The 17,493-nt window shown below is 48.0% G+C and overlaps 1 protein-coding gene across 7 annotated transcripts in view; it reads left to right on the top strand.

Moving 5' to 3' along the window:
* PAX5 (paired box 5) overlaps positions 1-10,805 on the top strand; it is a 100,377-nt gene extending 89,572 nt beyond the window's left edge. For all 7 annotated transcript variants that reach the window (XM_072359662.1, XM_072359660.1, XM_072359658.1 and 4 more), the window contains 2 exons: positions 5,969-6,055; positions 10,709-10,805. In XM_072359662.1, coding sequence (XP_072215763.1) covers positions 5,969-6,055; positions 10,709-10,785 — 164 coding nt within the window. In that variant the 3' untranslated portion in view covers positions 10,786-10,805. The remainder of the gene's footprint in view (positions 1-5,968; positions 6,056-10,708) is intronic.
* The last annotated feature ends 6,688 nt before the right edge of the window (positions 10,806-17,493 follow it).

Genomic DNA, 17,493 nt, shown 5'->3' with positions numbered 1-17,493 from the left:
CATACTCCGTCACCTAAGCATCTTCCAGCCAGGCTGCAGTCTGCTCTCTGCCAGTCCAAGGCAGCAGTTTTGTTGGCCTCTCTCCTTACTATTCCAAGAATCAAAACTGCTATTTATCGTTGATTGCTATGCCTAGGATGACCTCCAACTTTTACATCACCCACAAGTCCTTCACTGTTTGCAAGCAAAAGGTCCAGTGGGGCGTATTCCCTTGTTGGCACACTCACCACCTCTGTCAGGAAGTTCATTCTCCAGAAGCATACGAAGCTGTTTCCTTTCCGCTGTGTTGTATTTCCAGCGGTCATTTAGTAGGTTGAAGACCCCATGAGAATGAGGACTAGTGACTGTGTGACTTTTGCCAGTGGCTGATAGAATATTTTACCCACTTGTTGAGTGGCCAGTAACAGACTCCAGCCGTCATATCTTCCTTTTTGGCCTTCTCCCTGATTCTTAGCCATAAACATTCAGCCATGTAATCACCACTGTCTTGTTCTACAGTATATGACTAGACCTAAAGAGAGCTGCAAGCTGTTCTGGTGACGTGTGACCCATGTGGCTCATGTAGCAGGGCCACACGGGTGGAACAACCTGCCAAGGTGTACAAGACAGGCAGCACTCAGAAGAACATAATTTTCAGCCCTGAATCCTATAGCGGAGGTGTGAAGGGCCCACATATCAGTAGCATGGCTTGCTTTGCTTTACTCTTGCATCCACCCACAGTCCCAAAATGTTGCCTTCTGGTGTCCGGTTAGGAAAGGCAGACAGCTCTGTAAATGTCAACTATGGGAGGGGAAGGGCAACTTTCTTATCATCGTTAATTGCAACTCTATGTTCCGTGCAGATGAGTTGGGCCGTTGTCCTCTTTGTGCTGGGGGATAACTCTCTCCTAATGCAGTTCCAGCAGGGTTGCTCAGTGGCACCACCTACCTTTGTTCTATTAAAGTTAAATACCTTTGTGTACAAAAGTTTAAAGTGCATATCTAATACCTATGTGCTTGCAGTAATTACAGATGTAAATCTTTTTGTCATCCTGCAAAGTCTGGGTGAGGTATTTCATAAATATGTCAGAGGCAGCATTAAAATTTTATGGCAGGCAGCACGGGTCGAGAATCATACAATGACTTCACAGCAAGGTACGTCCACCTTAACCCACAACTCATTACTCACTGGTGGGGTTGCTGTGCCTTGTAGCTTCCTGGAAATGAGTCGTCTTACAGAAATCTGCATGTTTGATTTTTTTAGATACGACAGCCTGCTCAGGACCCTTACGAATAAAAAGGTGCATCTTCAGCCAGGTGCTGCTTAATACGAAGATAAAAGAATGAGAAAATACTGCGCAGTCTGTGTGAAAATAAGATTATGTATGGCTCTCATTAGAAGTTAATTGGCAGCCTTGGTGGGACTGGGAACTTTGAAGCGATGTTATCTGAATATGGCTGTGTGCCTTCCAGCTGCAACTACAACACACTGCTTTGTGGCAGAGGTGTAGAACAGCCAGAGCTGTTGAAGACGTGTGGAAGCTTGGGCAGTGGTTGCCCAGATGTTAATCAATACGTTACAGATGTAGGCAGACTTTTTCTGAGTGGAAGGATTCATATGTGACAGTAAGCAGTCTGTTGATCCACTGGATGCTCACAGGGGATTTACAGGTGGTGTACTAAGCCTCCGTGGATGGCTTTCATTAATGTAAGATGTGACCAAGAAAAGCCTAAATACTTAAAGAGTGTGCACATATCTGTGCATGTACGATTGCTGATCTCTCTTTGCGTGCCTCTGTCTGTATGCACATTGTCTTTCTGTGCACAACTACTGCTGCTGCCCAGCAGCTGCAGGGGCTCTGTCTTGGCTGGACCTGGCCACACGTTTAGGCACAGCTTTGTCATACCGCTTTCAAACAAATCAAACCGTGATGCTTTTATGTGTAAAGAAAGATTTTCTTGAAAGCCATTTGCAAATGCCGTTCTTTTCCTGAGATCTGTTACTTTCTACTTCATCCTCACCAAATAAAAAAGGGAGGAATAATTGTGCAGGAATCATTTCTCTTTTTCTGTTTATTAATGTTTTATTTACCGTTTTCCTGTACGTAAGGGATGAATTGCTTTACACAGTGCCAGATAGTGCAGGGTCCAGATGCTGCTACCAGCTTCTGGTTTGTGTGTTGAGGGTCTCGGGTGTTCTGAAAAATACCTTCCTTTCTTCAAAGCAGTTCACCATTAGTATTTTCGAAAACTGAACTTATTGATTCCCTTTGGAAAAGTTTCTTCTTCATTCCAGTTGCCTTCTCCGTCCAGCTGCCCTCTCCTCATCTCTGCGCCCGTGTTTGGGATGCAGGGGTGCAGGATACCCAAATCCTTTTTATCACAAGGCTGGTCAAAGCTATTAGAGAAGCTTTCTGCCCTCTCCTGGATACTGGGATTGCTGCCTCCTTAGTGTTCCCGAACCTGCAGTGAGAGGAGAAAGCTGCAGCAGGCAGATGCTGTGAGGTGTCTCAAAGAGGTGGCACGAGTTTCTTGTCTCATCAGGCAAACCAGTGAGCTGCCTTTGCAGTCACCACTGACCCTTCCTTATGCGTGTGCTGCCACACTGCTGCCCTCGCTTTCCTTGCAAAAGTGGGACAGTGAAATGCAGCTGGCAGACGGGGAAATGCTGCCCTCGGGTCTGCAGCCCACCAAGGAGGAGGTGGAGCCCCGCGACTGCCGTGCTCTGCTGTGTTCTTACCCTGTGACCATGTGTAGAGCTGGATGGCATGACAGCAGGTGAGCAGGCACTCTGTACTGCAGTCAGCAGAGACGCCTTGGTGAGGCTGGCTCTGTTAGGTCTACCTGTGCTCTCATACATGAACAGGGCTCCCAGTCTGCACCAAAAGCCAAAATAAACACATGCTACTTACACAGAAGCTGCTTTTTTTCCCCTCAGAGGGCTCTTTTTGCTGTTGCACGTAGGGCTGTTAACTTTTGCAGGGGTATTTTCTAACAGTCCAGTCTCAGGGAAACTTCCCAAGCCTGCTCTTCAGTGAATGCTTTATTGATTCAGTTTGCTTGTCTTCGGACTTTCAATTGGTTATTAGTTTCACTGAGACAAACTGAGTAGAAAATGACAGACATTCGGCATACATAATGGATTTTCTCACTCAGTTTCTTTCCAGGCTGAGCACCACATCTGAAATACTTTTTGTTTTTGTGGGGCTGTGCTTTGGTACCTGCTGCCTTCCTTTGTGCCTTTATTTTCTAGTGTCACCATCCACTGTGTTTGGACAAGAGCAAGTAGACCAATGCCCAGTGATCTGCTGAGCAGGAGGCAGAGTTCTCATTGCCCTCTGTTCTGTGGAGTGCTGGTGGACAAAGACAGGAGTGCAGGAGAGCTGTCAGCTCCCTGCTGGTCAGCCTCTGGCAGTTGTGCTACTCCAATGGGGTAGGACAGCACGAGCCAGATCTCCTTTGTGCTGCATGGTGACAATACAGTCAGCAGCCCAGAGAAGCTGTAGAACCTTTGTCCTGGGAGAATCATAGCCATTAATATTGGAAAGGACAGAACTTAGCTGAACATGGCCTGTTTCAAAGCTAGCTTTGCTTTGAGCATGAATTTGGAACAGGTAACCCCTGTTTCTCCTACGCATCGCTTTGGAAACACAGTGGAACTCCACCTGAAAGCAGACAGGCTGGTAAAAACGAGCTGGCAGTCCCTAGAGGAGACTTAGTGGACGACTGAGCTCACCTGCACTATCACAACCATGGCTCAGCCCCATGGCTGCACCGCCACTGCCGGGCTGCGCAGCTCAGTCCTGCCCCTTGCCCAGAGGCACAGTGTTCTGCCCAGCGCTGCTGTTCTGGGATGGAGCATCTCTCCCAGGGCCCACTGCTGCACTGTTGCTCTGACCTGTTCACTCCTCCCAGACCTTCCCTCGCAGTCCAGCAGCACTGAGCAGCACTGAGCAGCACTGAGCATCCCGGCGGCACGCTGTCAGAGGAGGTACGCGCTGCTCAGCACGGAGGATCGCCACTCCCATCAGCACAGTGCAGACAGCCATGTGTGCGGAGTCTGAGTGCCCCTGGGTGAATGATTCCTTCTGGTTTAGGTTTTGTTTCTTTCTTTTTTACATAGAGCTTGAGCTGGTTGGAAAGTAATGCTGATGGTCCTGGAACACCTGGTGGAACCCGTGAGGCGTTCGTGCAGCATTCATTCATCCAGTTTAGCTCACCCACAGTCACAGTGATTGCCTGCCAGTACGCTGTGATGATGATAGCAGGGCCTGAGCCTTTCCCTCCCATCCCTCCTTTCCCTCCACCACTCTCTTGTTTCTCTCTCTCATTTGCTATTCTCTCTCTGCCCCCTCCCTCCCCCCACCTCCCAACCTCAGCCTCTTTTTGCAGGGCTGATGGATATGCAGAGTATGTTAAGAAGCACACGGTACTGTCACCAAGCTGATGGTGCTCAGTGACTCCTCCAGCTCCTGGCTGGTGTGTGCTGCAGGAGCCTGACACCCTGACCACTGAGGCATAAAAAACAGAGAATTGGAAGCCTCAGCCTGACAGGCACCGGCACATCCCCAGAGAGGGTCCTTATGTGTGTGTGAGAGAAGGGAAGGGGGTAGCAGAGGTTCTGAGGGGAGGAGAGCGAGGCAGGAGAGAAGGGAACAATGAGATGTCAGCCTGCTTCCATCTGCGGCGTGGCTGCGTGTTCGGGAGGCGCCGCTGCCTCCAAAGCGGACCGTGAGGCGCAGGGCGGCAGGGATGTGCGGTTCTGTCCCTGGTGGGCACAGGTGATGCAGGGTGCAGGTCTGGATGTGAGTGTCAGGGGAGCCTCCGCTGTTTGCTGGTGAGCAGGGGGCCGGGCACGCGCTTCTCCACCTCCGCTTCTTGTGCAAGGGCTGTCCTCACCACCTCGCTCCTCTGCCTGTACGCTGCACAGCCTGCAGCAAACACAGAGCGCTGCTTCGTCCCTGCAGCGGCCAAATGCTGCTCTCCCAGCAGTGCGCTACATATGGGGATGTGGTACAGATCTGCCCCTTGGCTGAGTGTGAGATGTGAGCCATTCTGTGTCTGAGAGCTTGAATACATGAAGGCTGCAGCCAGAGTCTTCTTTCTTCTCTGCCACCTTGCCAAAGGAAAATCGTTCTTTCTCCATCGGTACTGTTCAGACTGTATATGTTTGTGAACCTGGGATGAAGAAAGATAGGAGAGCAGAGGAGCTCTCATTCATGGGAGATGTTCTAATGAAGCAGCAGTGACGTTTCAGTTTGCACAGTGGTTGAACCAAGTACCCTACCCAAGGTCAGAGCTGTGTTATGCATGGTGCTGCCCTGAAGAGATCGCAGCTCCGGTATGAAACAGGAGATGACATGTGGACAGAAAAAAAAAGATGGAGAAATCAGCTGGTGAGGAGATAATAGCAACAACTCTTTGAGTCTTCACGTGCCTTTTTCTGGAGGGCTTCACAAAGTCCTGAAACTGAAGCAAGCATTCCTCTTCCTCTGTTAAAGTGACTGATAGAAGTATGGGTACAGGACCATGTTCTGCTGGAGAGGCTAATATGGTGCTCACTACTCAGAAGATCAGCTGGTTTATCTTCTGCTGACAGGGAGACTGGCTGAGCAGCTCCATCCCAGCATTTCTTGCCCTGAGTGCTGCAGGGACATGGAGGCAATGGCCAAGCCTTTCAGGTTGGTCTTGGATTCCTCCCCTTAGCTCCTGCAGGCTGTCTTGTTCCTGCAGCACAAGTTGCATGAAGAAATCCCACTAACTCAGCAGGTGTGAGCTGGATTGCAAAAGGACACACAGAAGATGACTGTACCCATTTAATAACTGGCCATCCAGACCACCCTTCTACGGAGAGGGTGGTTGGCAGTGCTTTTGAGAAAGCCTTCACTGGAAAACAATGGATTCGGAATAGCTCTTTTTCCCCACACAACTGACTGTAGTCTTAGACCAATAACCTTTATTTTGTCTTTTTCTGTTTCCCTTTGATTTAGGGAGTGAGTTTTCTGGGAGCCCGTACAGCCACCCGCAGTACTCAACGTACAATGATTCCTGGAGGTTTCCCAATCCTGGACTTCTGGGTAAGTTGCTGCCCCCAGTTCGGGGCCGTGCTCCTAGCTGTGCCCATTTATAAGCCAGCAGTAATTATCAGTCACCAGGATGAGCAGGGTGTGTGTCCTGGAGCCATCTTGCATCCCAATGCTCTTCACTCATGAGTGGCTGCAGATTTCCATTGGGTACTGCAAACCTCCCAGTTCCCTTCACCAGCAGGAAGCCTTCTGCTAAACGCCATTGTCTTCCCATTTCTGCCTCCTAAAATCATCTGACAGACGCAAGGCATTGCTGGGAGACAGAACGCCCATTTGTTGAGGTTAGGAATCCTGTTCCTACATACCTGGTGTCATTTTATCGGGAGCGCCTTCTTCAGGGAAATGCTGTGTCTCCTCGTTGAATGTTACCCCCACTGCCCTGCGTGGCGTTGTCTCTTTGCTGGTTCCAGCCATTTGCATTTATCCCAGACCTCATGTCATGTTTGCTCTTCAGCTGCGGGTTTGCGGTGCCTGTTGTGCTCATGCAGCCTCTCAGATGTCTGCATGGGCTCTCACAAACTGTAGGGAGCAGGAGCCCCACGGCTCACGCAGGATCATGGCCCTCATGTGAAGCATAAACACAATCCATTTTACACCACTGTCAAAAGATGGCCCACTTTGACCTTGTACACATGTAGAATGCAGTAATTAGAATTTTTCCCTGCATAATTTGCATGGATGAGGTAAGTAAAATACCAATTAATTGTCATCTTTCAACAGAGGAATAGCGTGCCTTAGAGATTTCCAGATTTATGGATGACAGGGCTGTTGTATGTGACCTCCAGCAGAGAAATAATTCTGAATTTTTGTCTTTTTTTTTCCCCCTCCCCATCCACTTTCTTTGTTTTAAGTAATTGAGTCCCCATGTAATTGAGCCACCCAGGCTGTATTCATCATGGTTCCCGTCCTTAAACAAATCCTTCGGGAGCAATAGACAGCCTCTGCCTCTCATGCCATGGTGCTGGTATGCAACTGCTATTTTCCGTGCCACATTTAAGGGTTTGTTAGTGCTTCCATCATAAATCAAAGAACAGATCTCCAGCTAATATCGATGGGCATAGCTGTACAAAGCCAGAGGACTCCTGGTGCTTAAACCTGCAGTTACCATGGCCGCAGCCAGGACTGCCTTCAAGACTTTGGTTGGGCTGTGTGGAGGAAGGCGCTTTAACCAGCCCAAAGAGTGCAGACAGTGATTTCTCAGTTGATGGTTTTTGTACCTGCTTTGGAATCAGATGAGCTGTTTTAAACTCCCACTGCTGAAGGGAGGACAAACAAAGCTCCGAAGCACCTGAAGACAGGCCTCAGAAGACAGGCTCTGCATGTTTCTTTCATTTTCCCCGCCAATCTGTGAAGAAACCAGTAGGATATTCAGAATAAACGCAGACCCAACCTGAAGCCCATCCTCTGCATTACAAGGGTGGCTTTTGGCAAGGCGGGGTTGCAAACTCACGCCCGCAGATTTCCCCTGGTGCAGGAAAGGACTTGCTTTGGTGTCTTCGTTTCATTTTTGGATGATAATTTCTGAGGGTAAATTCTTTCTCTTTGAGGCTGTGGGCAGAACACAGTTTATGTACAGCTGGAACAAACGCATCCTGCCCACAGCCAAGAGAGTGGGCTGCAAGGCTGAGAACATGGACCTGTGAGAGTTGGTGCCATACCGTATGGAGCGTCCCTTCCATCAGTTTATGCCTCAGCCATGTCTCCTCCTCACCGATTGCCCACCTCCATCTGCTGGCTCTGGGGGCTTGGAGAGAGTCCTGGTGCTGTGCCAGCAGTGCTCAGTGAGAGACAAGGCATTGCTGGGGGCTCAGCACTGTGCTAGCCATGAGCCTCGCAGGGGCAGCCTCGGGAAGGTGAGCTCCATCCTAGCCAAGGCCATTGCATTGGAACAACCAGCAGGTCTCTTGAGCACTGCAGGGAGCCCAGCCATACACAGCTCTGCCTGTGTCCTTGTAACCTAACTGGGCACTCCACACGTGGCCAGGGCTCTGTTGCTCACTGGTAACTCCGGACAAGGAGGAGCCTTGTTGCATGGCCGTGTTGCAGAGCTTGCTGCAGAGCCTCAGATGCCTGCTCCGCTTCTCCATGCTCATCTGGAAGACTCATGTGATGTGCCTGAAGACTTGCATTGGAGAGGAGGTTAATGTAAACTGTATCCACGCTGCTTCCACGTTTCTCCGTAGACGTGAGTACATTTACTAATTCTCTCTGGAGAGCAAGCTCTGGCAGTATCAACATCAAAGCAGAAACCTTGACAAAATTAATCAGTAGTAGTACGCAGTCTGACACAGTTTGTTTTACTAAGACCCCTCCTTTCACCAAGATGAAATTGTAATACTCCAAGCACTCAGCAGCACCTGTGTTCAATTAACTCCCTGTTCTGACCAGGAAGAATTGCTCTGCAGCAATCACACCAAGCAGTCATCAGCGAAAGAGGAATTTAGAAGGGAGATGCGATGATTTACAAGTGCAAGAAAGAGCATTTGGGTTGAAAAATGGTTCAGGGGGAGGGAATGAGAATAGGAACAAACTGCTGAGGGTGGTGCGACACTTTGAGTGTTTAGTCCCTTTTTCCTGTGAGTGTGGAGCAGCAGTGAGAGGTCAGACGGTTTTTCAGCCGCGAGGCAACGCTTTGGGAAAGGTGTGTGGGTGGAGCAGAGCTGTGCAACTCCACATGGAAAGCAGCTGCATGCTGTCAGTGCTGTGCCTGCCCTGTGCTTGCTGCTCCTTTTGCACCTGCAGCTTACTCACATCTTCAGCCAGCATGAGAACTGGTATCAGCGGGTGGCTGTGCGGAAAGGCAGTCTGGAGTGCTGTGATTCACAACTCTAGCAGAAGGGCATAAACCAACTTCAAGTCCTCCATGGTGTTCAAGAGAAGCAAAGGCAGAAGAAGAAATCACTTTACTTAGACAGCTGTGGCCTCGTGCTCTCATGTCTGCAGTCAGCATCGCCTGCAGCTCTGTACAGGATACAGCCTGCATCTCCTGCGTGGCATGGCACAGCTCACTGTCTGCAACAGTAGTGCAACCAGCACTGCATTTCTGCAGGGCTGTGCTGGGAGGATTGGTAACACAGCACTGGCTACTTGCCTTGCATCCATCTCAGAGCTGCAGCCAGGTGTCCGCATGGAGAATTCAGGAAACAGTGTGAGGAGCTGGAGAAGAGAGATCTGTTGTTCTCCACGCTGCTCTGCTGATGAGCTGAAGCTCCTGTAATGTAGTGATGTGCACAGGAGCGTGTGCACAGACATGCTGGGAAGCAAGGGTGTGCATGGGACTCCGTCTGTCACTGTCTGCAGGGCTTGGCAGGCACGCCAGCTCAGACCTTGCTCAACAACCACACGCTAACGGTGGATAACAGAAAGGCAGTCTAATGAAGAAAAACGATTCAATTTCATGCTGGCTTGTTGCAATAACTTCTTTGCCATTTTCTCTCATTGCTTTCAACCTGGTGCTGCCTGTGGCAGCTTTTGCTTCGTGGTTGTGGTCTGTGCTTCACATCTCACTGCTCAGGGCTGCCCGTGGTCGCGGGGCCAGGATGGTGTTTCTGCAGGGAGGTCTGTGGGCTGCTCAATGGAGCTGCAGACATGTCTTCCGTGAGCAGGTGGAGAACAAGGAGGAGCCAGAAATGGCTCCCATCTCCTGGGAGCATCAGCCCCTCTGCTTCGCTGGAGCTGCAGAAGTTACCAAATCTGTGTTAAGTCCCATGCTTGATCCTGCAGGCCAGCCTGCTCCAGAGCAGATCCTCATGTAGGCTTTGTGTTGCTCTGCCAAACCTACCCAGTTACATCAATCACAGGAGTCCAAGCGTGAGTCCTTCCAAGGGACTCTTCCTCACTGTGGCCTGTTTCCCATTTCATGCACATGGAACTCAGCTGGTGACATGAAGGCTGAACCAACAGAACTCTGAAATATTTTGTAATTCTTTTCTTGCACCATATCCGTTTGTTTCCTCTCTTGTGTACATGGAAATCATTTTATAGCTTGTGCTGACCAAATACGTGTATGTGTAGACACAAATGAAGTCTAACGCACTTCCTTATTGCAGCAAACAACCCAGATTACAGGTGACACTTCGGTGATCAGCCAGGGGTCTGATGCTTAGCTCCACAGGGCAGAAAATTCATCATCAGTGTTTATTTCTCAGGCCTTGTGTTATTTGGTGAGCGCGTCAGAGCTCTAAGCCTGGTCTGCACGGCTCACCGGTGGTTCTCAGAGCTCTGAAATCAGTGCTAAGCAAAGCCAAGGGACTTCTTCCCTGAAAGAAGCAGTGTGAGAAAAGGGGTAATTAAATTTCCAAGTAAAAGACGCCGAGTACTTTTGGGTGCAAGGTTCTCACTCTTCAAAAACAAGGGGAAAAAGAATTAGAGAAGTCAGAGTCGTGTGGTCTTTTGGAGACAGAATACTCCAACCTCACATTCTGAAATGTGATGTAGGCGGCACTGATGTGTTGGCTGAAGGCCACCAGGTGCCCTCCAACCTGCAGCAACGCACAGCAGCTGCAGCAGTGCAGGATGTGAGTTTTGTTCTGAGCACTCGGCCTTCATTCCCGTGACTCAGGACACAGAGGACGGAGCTCTGGGCGCTGTGAGCGGGCACCTTTCCCCCATCAGTTCTCTTCACAGCCGTCTCTTCTTTTCCAGGCTCTCCTTACTACTACAGCGCTGCAGCCCGTGGAGCAGCCCCACCCGCAGCTGCTGCTGCCTATGACCGCCACTGACCTCGGACCCAAAGCTTGAGCACTTATCACAAAGTACTGCCTGGGACAACTGCATTGAGTCACCTTGCTACAACCACGCAAGTCAAGGAGGAAGAAAGTGAATAGTAGGAACAAGCTCATTGAAATTTTACTCTTAAGACTCTGCAAACTTAACGTTGTTGTTTTCTGGATTCTGGTGATGCTGTCTGGGTCTCAAATGAAACAAAGAAATGGGAGGACGTGGTTCTCCTGGCACATCATGCGGTCATAGAAATGCAGTAGTTTGATTGTTTGCAGCTGTCTGGCTACTGCTTTAATCGCTGTGGGTACCACGGCTGTAACTGGGGATAAGGAAGAGATGTGGGCCTCCCTGCGTGGGATAGCTTCCTCTTACTGCACACTGAGACAGGCTGTGAGACTCAACACAAGCTTTTTTAATTATTATTATTGTTTTTTCTTGGTTTTTTTTTCTTTCTTTTTTTAATGTGTGTGTGTGGCAAAGAAAGGTCGGTCTGCTCAATTTTACACAAGCAGCACTGTAAATACATGCTTGTTTGTACTGCTATGAGAGTGACTTAGCATACGCTAAGCTTATGCAGCAACACTGTACAAATCTAGGCTCAAAATACATCTGAAAATGTGTTTTGAAACTGGTGCACTGATTCAAAGAATTCAGTAAGCTTTAAGCAACTTTGGACCAGGTTAACACTCATTGTGGCTATCTTTCAGGCTGATGCTACTGCTGTACAGCATCCTATCCAACAGCTGTGTGTGATCATGCTATATGCTGGTACCAAATCCATGGGCATCAGAAAGACGTGGGCAATTCTGTCACAGCTTATTGCCTATCATTAATTTGTGTTCGTTTGTAATTACGGTGAGCACTGAAACAGATTCTCTGGTTTCAAGTTAAACAGCATTTGGGAAGGAATAATAGTAGACACCGTACCTACATTTCAGCAGGTCATCTGCTCTAGCCCAATAAATGGCAGCCTGAAAGAAAGGGGGAGCATACGGCCATCATGATTTCTGTGAAGTGGACGTATTGACCAGAGCATACTGAACACATGGGCAGACACACCTGCCTTCTGAGGCATACTGGCCAGGGTGGTCTGTCCGTTTTAATGAAGGCATCTCAAGTCATTCTAATAACACAGAGGAGCAATTCTGAATTCAGGACTGAAGTTGCGGAGAACTTTGCCCCACTAATCCTGCATTTCTTGCCCTCCTGCTCAAGGAGGAAGCACTAAGGTGACATTTCATTCAGTGCTCACTGCTTCCTGGGGCTATTGAAGAGAGCAGCTTATCAATGGCCTGGTAAGCAATACACCAACCATTGCTTTTTACCAGGAACTACCCCCAGTGCAGCTACCATTTGCCGTGTATTATGGTGTGCATGTGCCCAGCCGCTCCTGAAAACAAGGGGAGAGCTGACCTCGCTGAGACCAGACTTATCTGCAGCCTTTCACTGCACACAGTGCCCACAGCAGCCGTGCTTCCTGCACTGATCAGCACCAGCACTGCAAAGAGACCTGTCTGTGTTGCCCTGTGTGCTTCCCAGAGCTGATTGGTGGTGGTGTCCCATGAACGATCGATCAAGTATTAAGTATTTGCTTCCGGTTTGACAAGTATTTCTTTGAAACTGCAACGTCTGAGCTAACATTTCTCCCTGTTCCCCTTGCTGCCAGCACCTTGTGTGCCTGCTGTCAGTGAGCACTGACACCCTCTGTGTGTTCCCCATTCTCAGTGGCAGTTTTTGTACGTCCTCGTGCTACAAAAACACAGCAGTTAGTTTCAGGGTTCCGCGCTAGATGTTCTCTAGTCCTCAAAAGCCATGATGATACCCAGGACCCACTGGCTTAAATGGTTTCCCTAATCCAGAATTTCATTCTGTGAGCACAAACTGACCTGCAAGAAAAACCGTCTTTTTCATTTCTCAGCATTTGATGCCTGGAACACAAACATGCACACACGGTTTTAACTGAAAAGCACAAGAACATCATTTACCCGGGGAATTTTCTGACGCTTTGCTTTGATGTTATCTTTTCTCAGTTGTCGTAACATACTGCATGGCTGTTTGCACCCCAGTGGCTGCGTGGGGATTCTTCATGCGTGCTGCTGACTGAGGTGTGCACACCACATGCAGGGGCATATCCCGAATACACCTGCCTTTTTTGTGAGCTCGCATAGCTAGAAGGCCGTCTGACAGTAGATGCAGAGGCAAGAAGCAAACATCTGACGGCATAACATGAGGGTGTGGGTTGTGCCCCCAAAGCGAGGGTGAGAGCGAGCCAAACAAGATACAGAGATGCTTCTTGAGCACTGATGGAGCTGGTCTCAAAGCTTGTGCTTGTGTCTTTGCAGTGCAGGAAGAGCAGCCCTTGTTGGTTGTGTGTTTGTGCTTTCACTAGTTCCAAGTACTACAAACATTTTTTTAAAGCTTTTTTTTTTTCTTTTTTATTTTTTTTTTAATTCCCTGGTGGTAAATGACTTACATGGCTTTAGTTTGGATAACACTGAGAAGGCTGAACGTAAGACATGAAACTTCAGCAGATGTTATTATGCTCAGGGGACAGAGACTCCTGTAGTTAGTCTACAGACTTATGAAAAACAGGGTTTGTATGTGGGTCGCTCCAAAAGTAATGCTTCCTATTCATCCCCATGGAAGTTACAACAACTATAAGGAACACAGTAATGCTGTTTGATAGAGCACATTCTCAGCTACAAAATACTATCAGTTGACACAGTCACCACTGTTAACCAATTTGAGTGGATGAGCTTATTGGGAGACTCTTTGTTTTGTGGTGTGACAGCTGTGCGTAGCAGTTCAGGACATGACTTGTCTTTCAAGTCAGTGTCACTGCTACTGCAGCACACCACTCACTGCTTCACTGTGCTCACATCCACTCTTTGGTCTCTGTGTATGTTCAGCAAGCATCTATGACTGGCAATTGCTGCAATTTTTTTTTGCATGGAGGAATTTGGCGACACAGCTTTGCTTCATACGCACTTCCACGTCAGATGTCATTTTGCCAGAGTGCCCCTCTGCTGCCATCTGCCTCATCACAACAAAATGGAACAGAATTCTGGTAGGAAGGTGCAGCCTCTACTGTCATATCACCAACATCCACCTCAGGAGTCACGGGCCATCACAGTAAAATAGGAGGCTTTACTTTTGGACCAGCCCTCATACATTTCATCCCAAGGATGCATGCCTGTGGGTTAAATGACCCAAGGTGCTTACACTCAGCCCTGAGTTGCCTCAGTGCTTACATCAAGAATCCTTAAGGATTGGTCCTTGGCCAGAGTTGTCTTGCAGTGCGTGGCGGTGGCCTCCATCCACTGAGCCACAGCTTGGGTGAAGGGCAGAGAAGGTGCAGGTACACAGGCCTTGCAAAGGTCCTCTCTCTGCCTGTGCACTCCAGCTTGCAACCATAGAGATAGACCACAGGAGCTCACTCTTGCACATGTACTGCAGGGACCTGTGTCTGGTCCACCTCCCTCAAGCACTGCTGAGAATCCCTGCAGATGTGGCTCATTTATGTGTGCTAGGGTTGTTTCTCTGCAAGAAACACAAGCAGGATTTAGCCTGTTGAGCATGCAGGCCACCCACACTTCTAGAAAACGCACTTGTCAGTGCTTTGTACTTTTGACAGTGACACAGTCAACTATGTATTATATGCCCTCCCCAATAGCCAGCTACTCTGCAACAGGCCTGGCTGAGAGGATGTGAGCAAGGCCTCCAACATGTTCACATGTGCTGCCTGCAGGGGAGGATGTGGAATGAAGTGGAGACTGTAAGTGAGTGACCACTTGATGTTTCAAAGGGATGGGAACGTGTCGAATGCCATTGTTAATCTGCTGAGGCTGGTTCAGTGTTTTTCTGGCTTAGTTTCATGGGTCATTTTCATGCAGCCAGAAGCACTGGTGTTGGGGCATGGTAGGCGCTGCCGCTGTTTGGTTGGGGCAGGATGTATTGAAGCATGGCACATCATTACCTACCCCTTGCAGAACTTAGCCCCCTAAAAGTGCCTTCAAGCAGATCCACCACTGAGTTCTTTCACGCAGATAGATGGATGGTGTTTCAGTAGTGTGTGTTCCAGCAATAAGCTCGCCAGCATAGACAGGCCTAAAAGGTGTTTCATTCAGAAACATGGAGAAGTCAAAGTAAAGCTTTCAGGAATGGTGGGACTGCAGGCTCTGAGGAGGACTTTGGTGTTGTAGGCTGGTGTGAAGGAAACAGCAAGGGAGGACAGAGTACCAGGAGAAAGAAAAAAGAAAGAAAAAAGAACAAAAGAGGAGAGGCAAGCAGAAAGGAAAGTGAAGTTCTCAGAGAACTGCTGTAATGCTTCTACTAACACGTGTTGCAATGGCTGTGCACTGCGGAAGGCTCAGAGGAGTTCACTTGCTGCATGCAGAGCACTGGCAGCTGCTTTCTGTTGACGTGCAATCTGCCATACACTGCCTTGGCTGATGGGATTCTATTCTGTTTTAAAATTGTATCTCCTACAATTCCTTTGTCATGAAAGAAAACTGAAGCCATGCTATGATGCTGCTTATTTCCAAGCACGACTATCCAATAGTTCTAAGTTTTATGGCACGCAGCCCAGATAACTTGTGGGGCTGGCAGCTGGGGCCAAGTAGAGGCTTCAGCAAAAGTATCCTCCACGTTGCTGTATTCTTTCCTGTGTGTATATACACGTGTGTGTGTCACTGGGACATTGTGATCAGGGTCTTTGATGTTGATGTGAGCACAGCATTAAACTTGACCCATCCTTTTACTCCATCCCTGCAATGCTGGGAAAACCTGTTTATTCTTATGGATTCACTGAGAAAATGACAAGAGAGCTCCAGATGGCCAGCAGCTCCCAGGCTGTACCCTGCAGTCTTGTCAGGAGCAAAAGCAGTGCCAGGTTGGGCTGCCTGCATTGGCAAAGGCACTGACTCTCATTCTGGTCCCCAGAAGTCACTCTGCACTGAAGGTAGAGAGCTGAATGGCAGTGAATGGCTCCAGACTCCAGCAATAGAACTGCTGGGCCCCTCAGACAGAAACTCACTTGGTTAAAAACAAGTAGTGTTTCTTTTCGGGTGCAGTTAATCACAGGATCATTAAGGTTGGAAAAGACCTCTAGATCATCCAGTCCAACCATAAATCAGACTTGCAAATACTGAGCAGAGGGCATCTTTAAGAGGTGCTTAGTGCAAGCCAAGTGTTGCATCAGCACAGTAGTGAGTGTGAGTGCTCCTGTGCAGAGGCTGATGTGTACACATGTGCACTCGTAGGCCCATGTGACACCTCTGGGTCCATCCCCACTCCCCAGCACCTGCTGACAGTCCTTTCCACACATCTGGTGACCGCACCATTGGACTCCTGCATCCATGTTTGCCACTCTCACCTTGTAGATCGAGAAGGAAAAGTGGTCAGTGGGTGTTCAGCTCTTTCTATTGCTTCATTCAGCCTTGTAGTGCAAAGAAACTTTGTCCCGTTTTTTTTTCACTTTCCAGTGGCCTTTGTAACATTCTGAAATTACAGAAAACCGTTTCATCGCAAGTGGAATTTATTTCCAAGAGAAAAAAAAAGAAAAGAACAGGCTTTTTTTTTTTTTTCTTTTTTTCTTTTTTCTTTTTTCTTTTTCTTTTTCTTTTTCCTTAGAGATAAACTACTTTCTATTAGGAACTTCTAGCAACAAAGAAATACGTGTCTATCGTATCCACCAAAGTCTGCCATGCCTGCATTGAAGCTGACTTCTCGTAAGAGGAAAAGAAAGAGAGGGAGAGGGAAAAAAAAAAAAAGAAGAAAAAAAAGCATCCTTTCCTTAAAAAATGCATTCAAATGGAAACAAACAAACAAACAAAACACAGAAGAAAACTCATAAAAATAACTGCTGAATTGCCTTTGAAAGTAGGGGATAACATCTGTTGCAAGACAGATGAAAAATTGCTTCTTAAGATGTGTATGTTTTGTATCCTTTTTTTCTAGTAGGAAAAGAACAGACTTGAAATTTTGGTGTTTTTCCTTAGTGCCGTGTGTTGCTTTTGTGTGTTATAATATTTGAATGTAATTACAGCAGTGCCAATTTGCCAAAGATGTTGAACATTATTTTGGGGATTTTGTTTTGCGTTTTCTTTTGGGGAGGAAAAAAAAATGGGAGGCGGGCTGGGCGGTGGGGTGTGCTAACGGTGTGGGGTCAGAAGGGAGAGAAGGGAGAGAAGGGAGGGGGCTTTTGAAGGTTTTATACGGCCTTTTTTTTTTTCCCGATTCTTTTTCTTGTCGAAACAGAAATTTGTGATTTTATTCTAAGTTAAATGGTTGACTGCAACATGTTTTATTTTTAGATTAGTTGAGGAAACATGCAATAAGATTGGCCTAGTTCAATATCTGTGTGTCTTTTCATGAGAGTGACTGTTACTTGTGGACATTTGATTTTATGTAACCTTTATGTGAGATAATTATTTGTAAATATCTACCATAATTTTATTGGTTCCTAAAATAAAAGTAATTTTTTTAAGTTCCAAAAGCCTGTTTTCACCTTATCTGCTGCGTCGTCTGCGAGAAGTACCAGGCTGTTGGATTTGAAATGGGCTTCCTTGGGTCCCTGTTGGGAAGACGCCCCTTGTGCAGGGCCAACATCTCAAGGCTCACTGCTGCTGCTTCACTGTTAGCTGTTTGAGTCATCAGCCGGTCCCAGCTCAAAGCAACAAATCCTCTCTATTCACTTTAGATTTAGG

The sequence above is a fragment of the Excalfactoria chinensis genome, chromosome Z, assembly GCF_039878825.1.
Source record: "Excalfactoria chinensis isolate bCotChi1 chromosome Z, bCotChi1.hap2, whole genome shotgun sequence".
Classification (NCBI taxonomy): domain Eukaryota; kingdom Metazoa; phylum Chordata; class Aves; order Galliformes; family Phasianidae; genus Excalfactoria; species Excalfactoria chinensis.
Note: the sequence above shows the minus strand (reverse complement) of the source record. Positions and strands in the feature narration are given on the sequence as shown.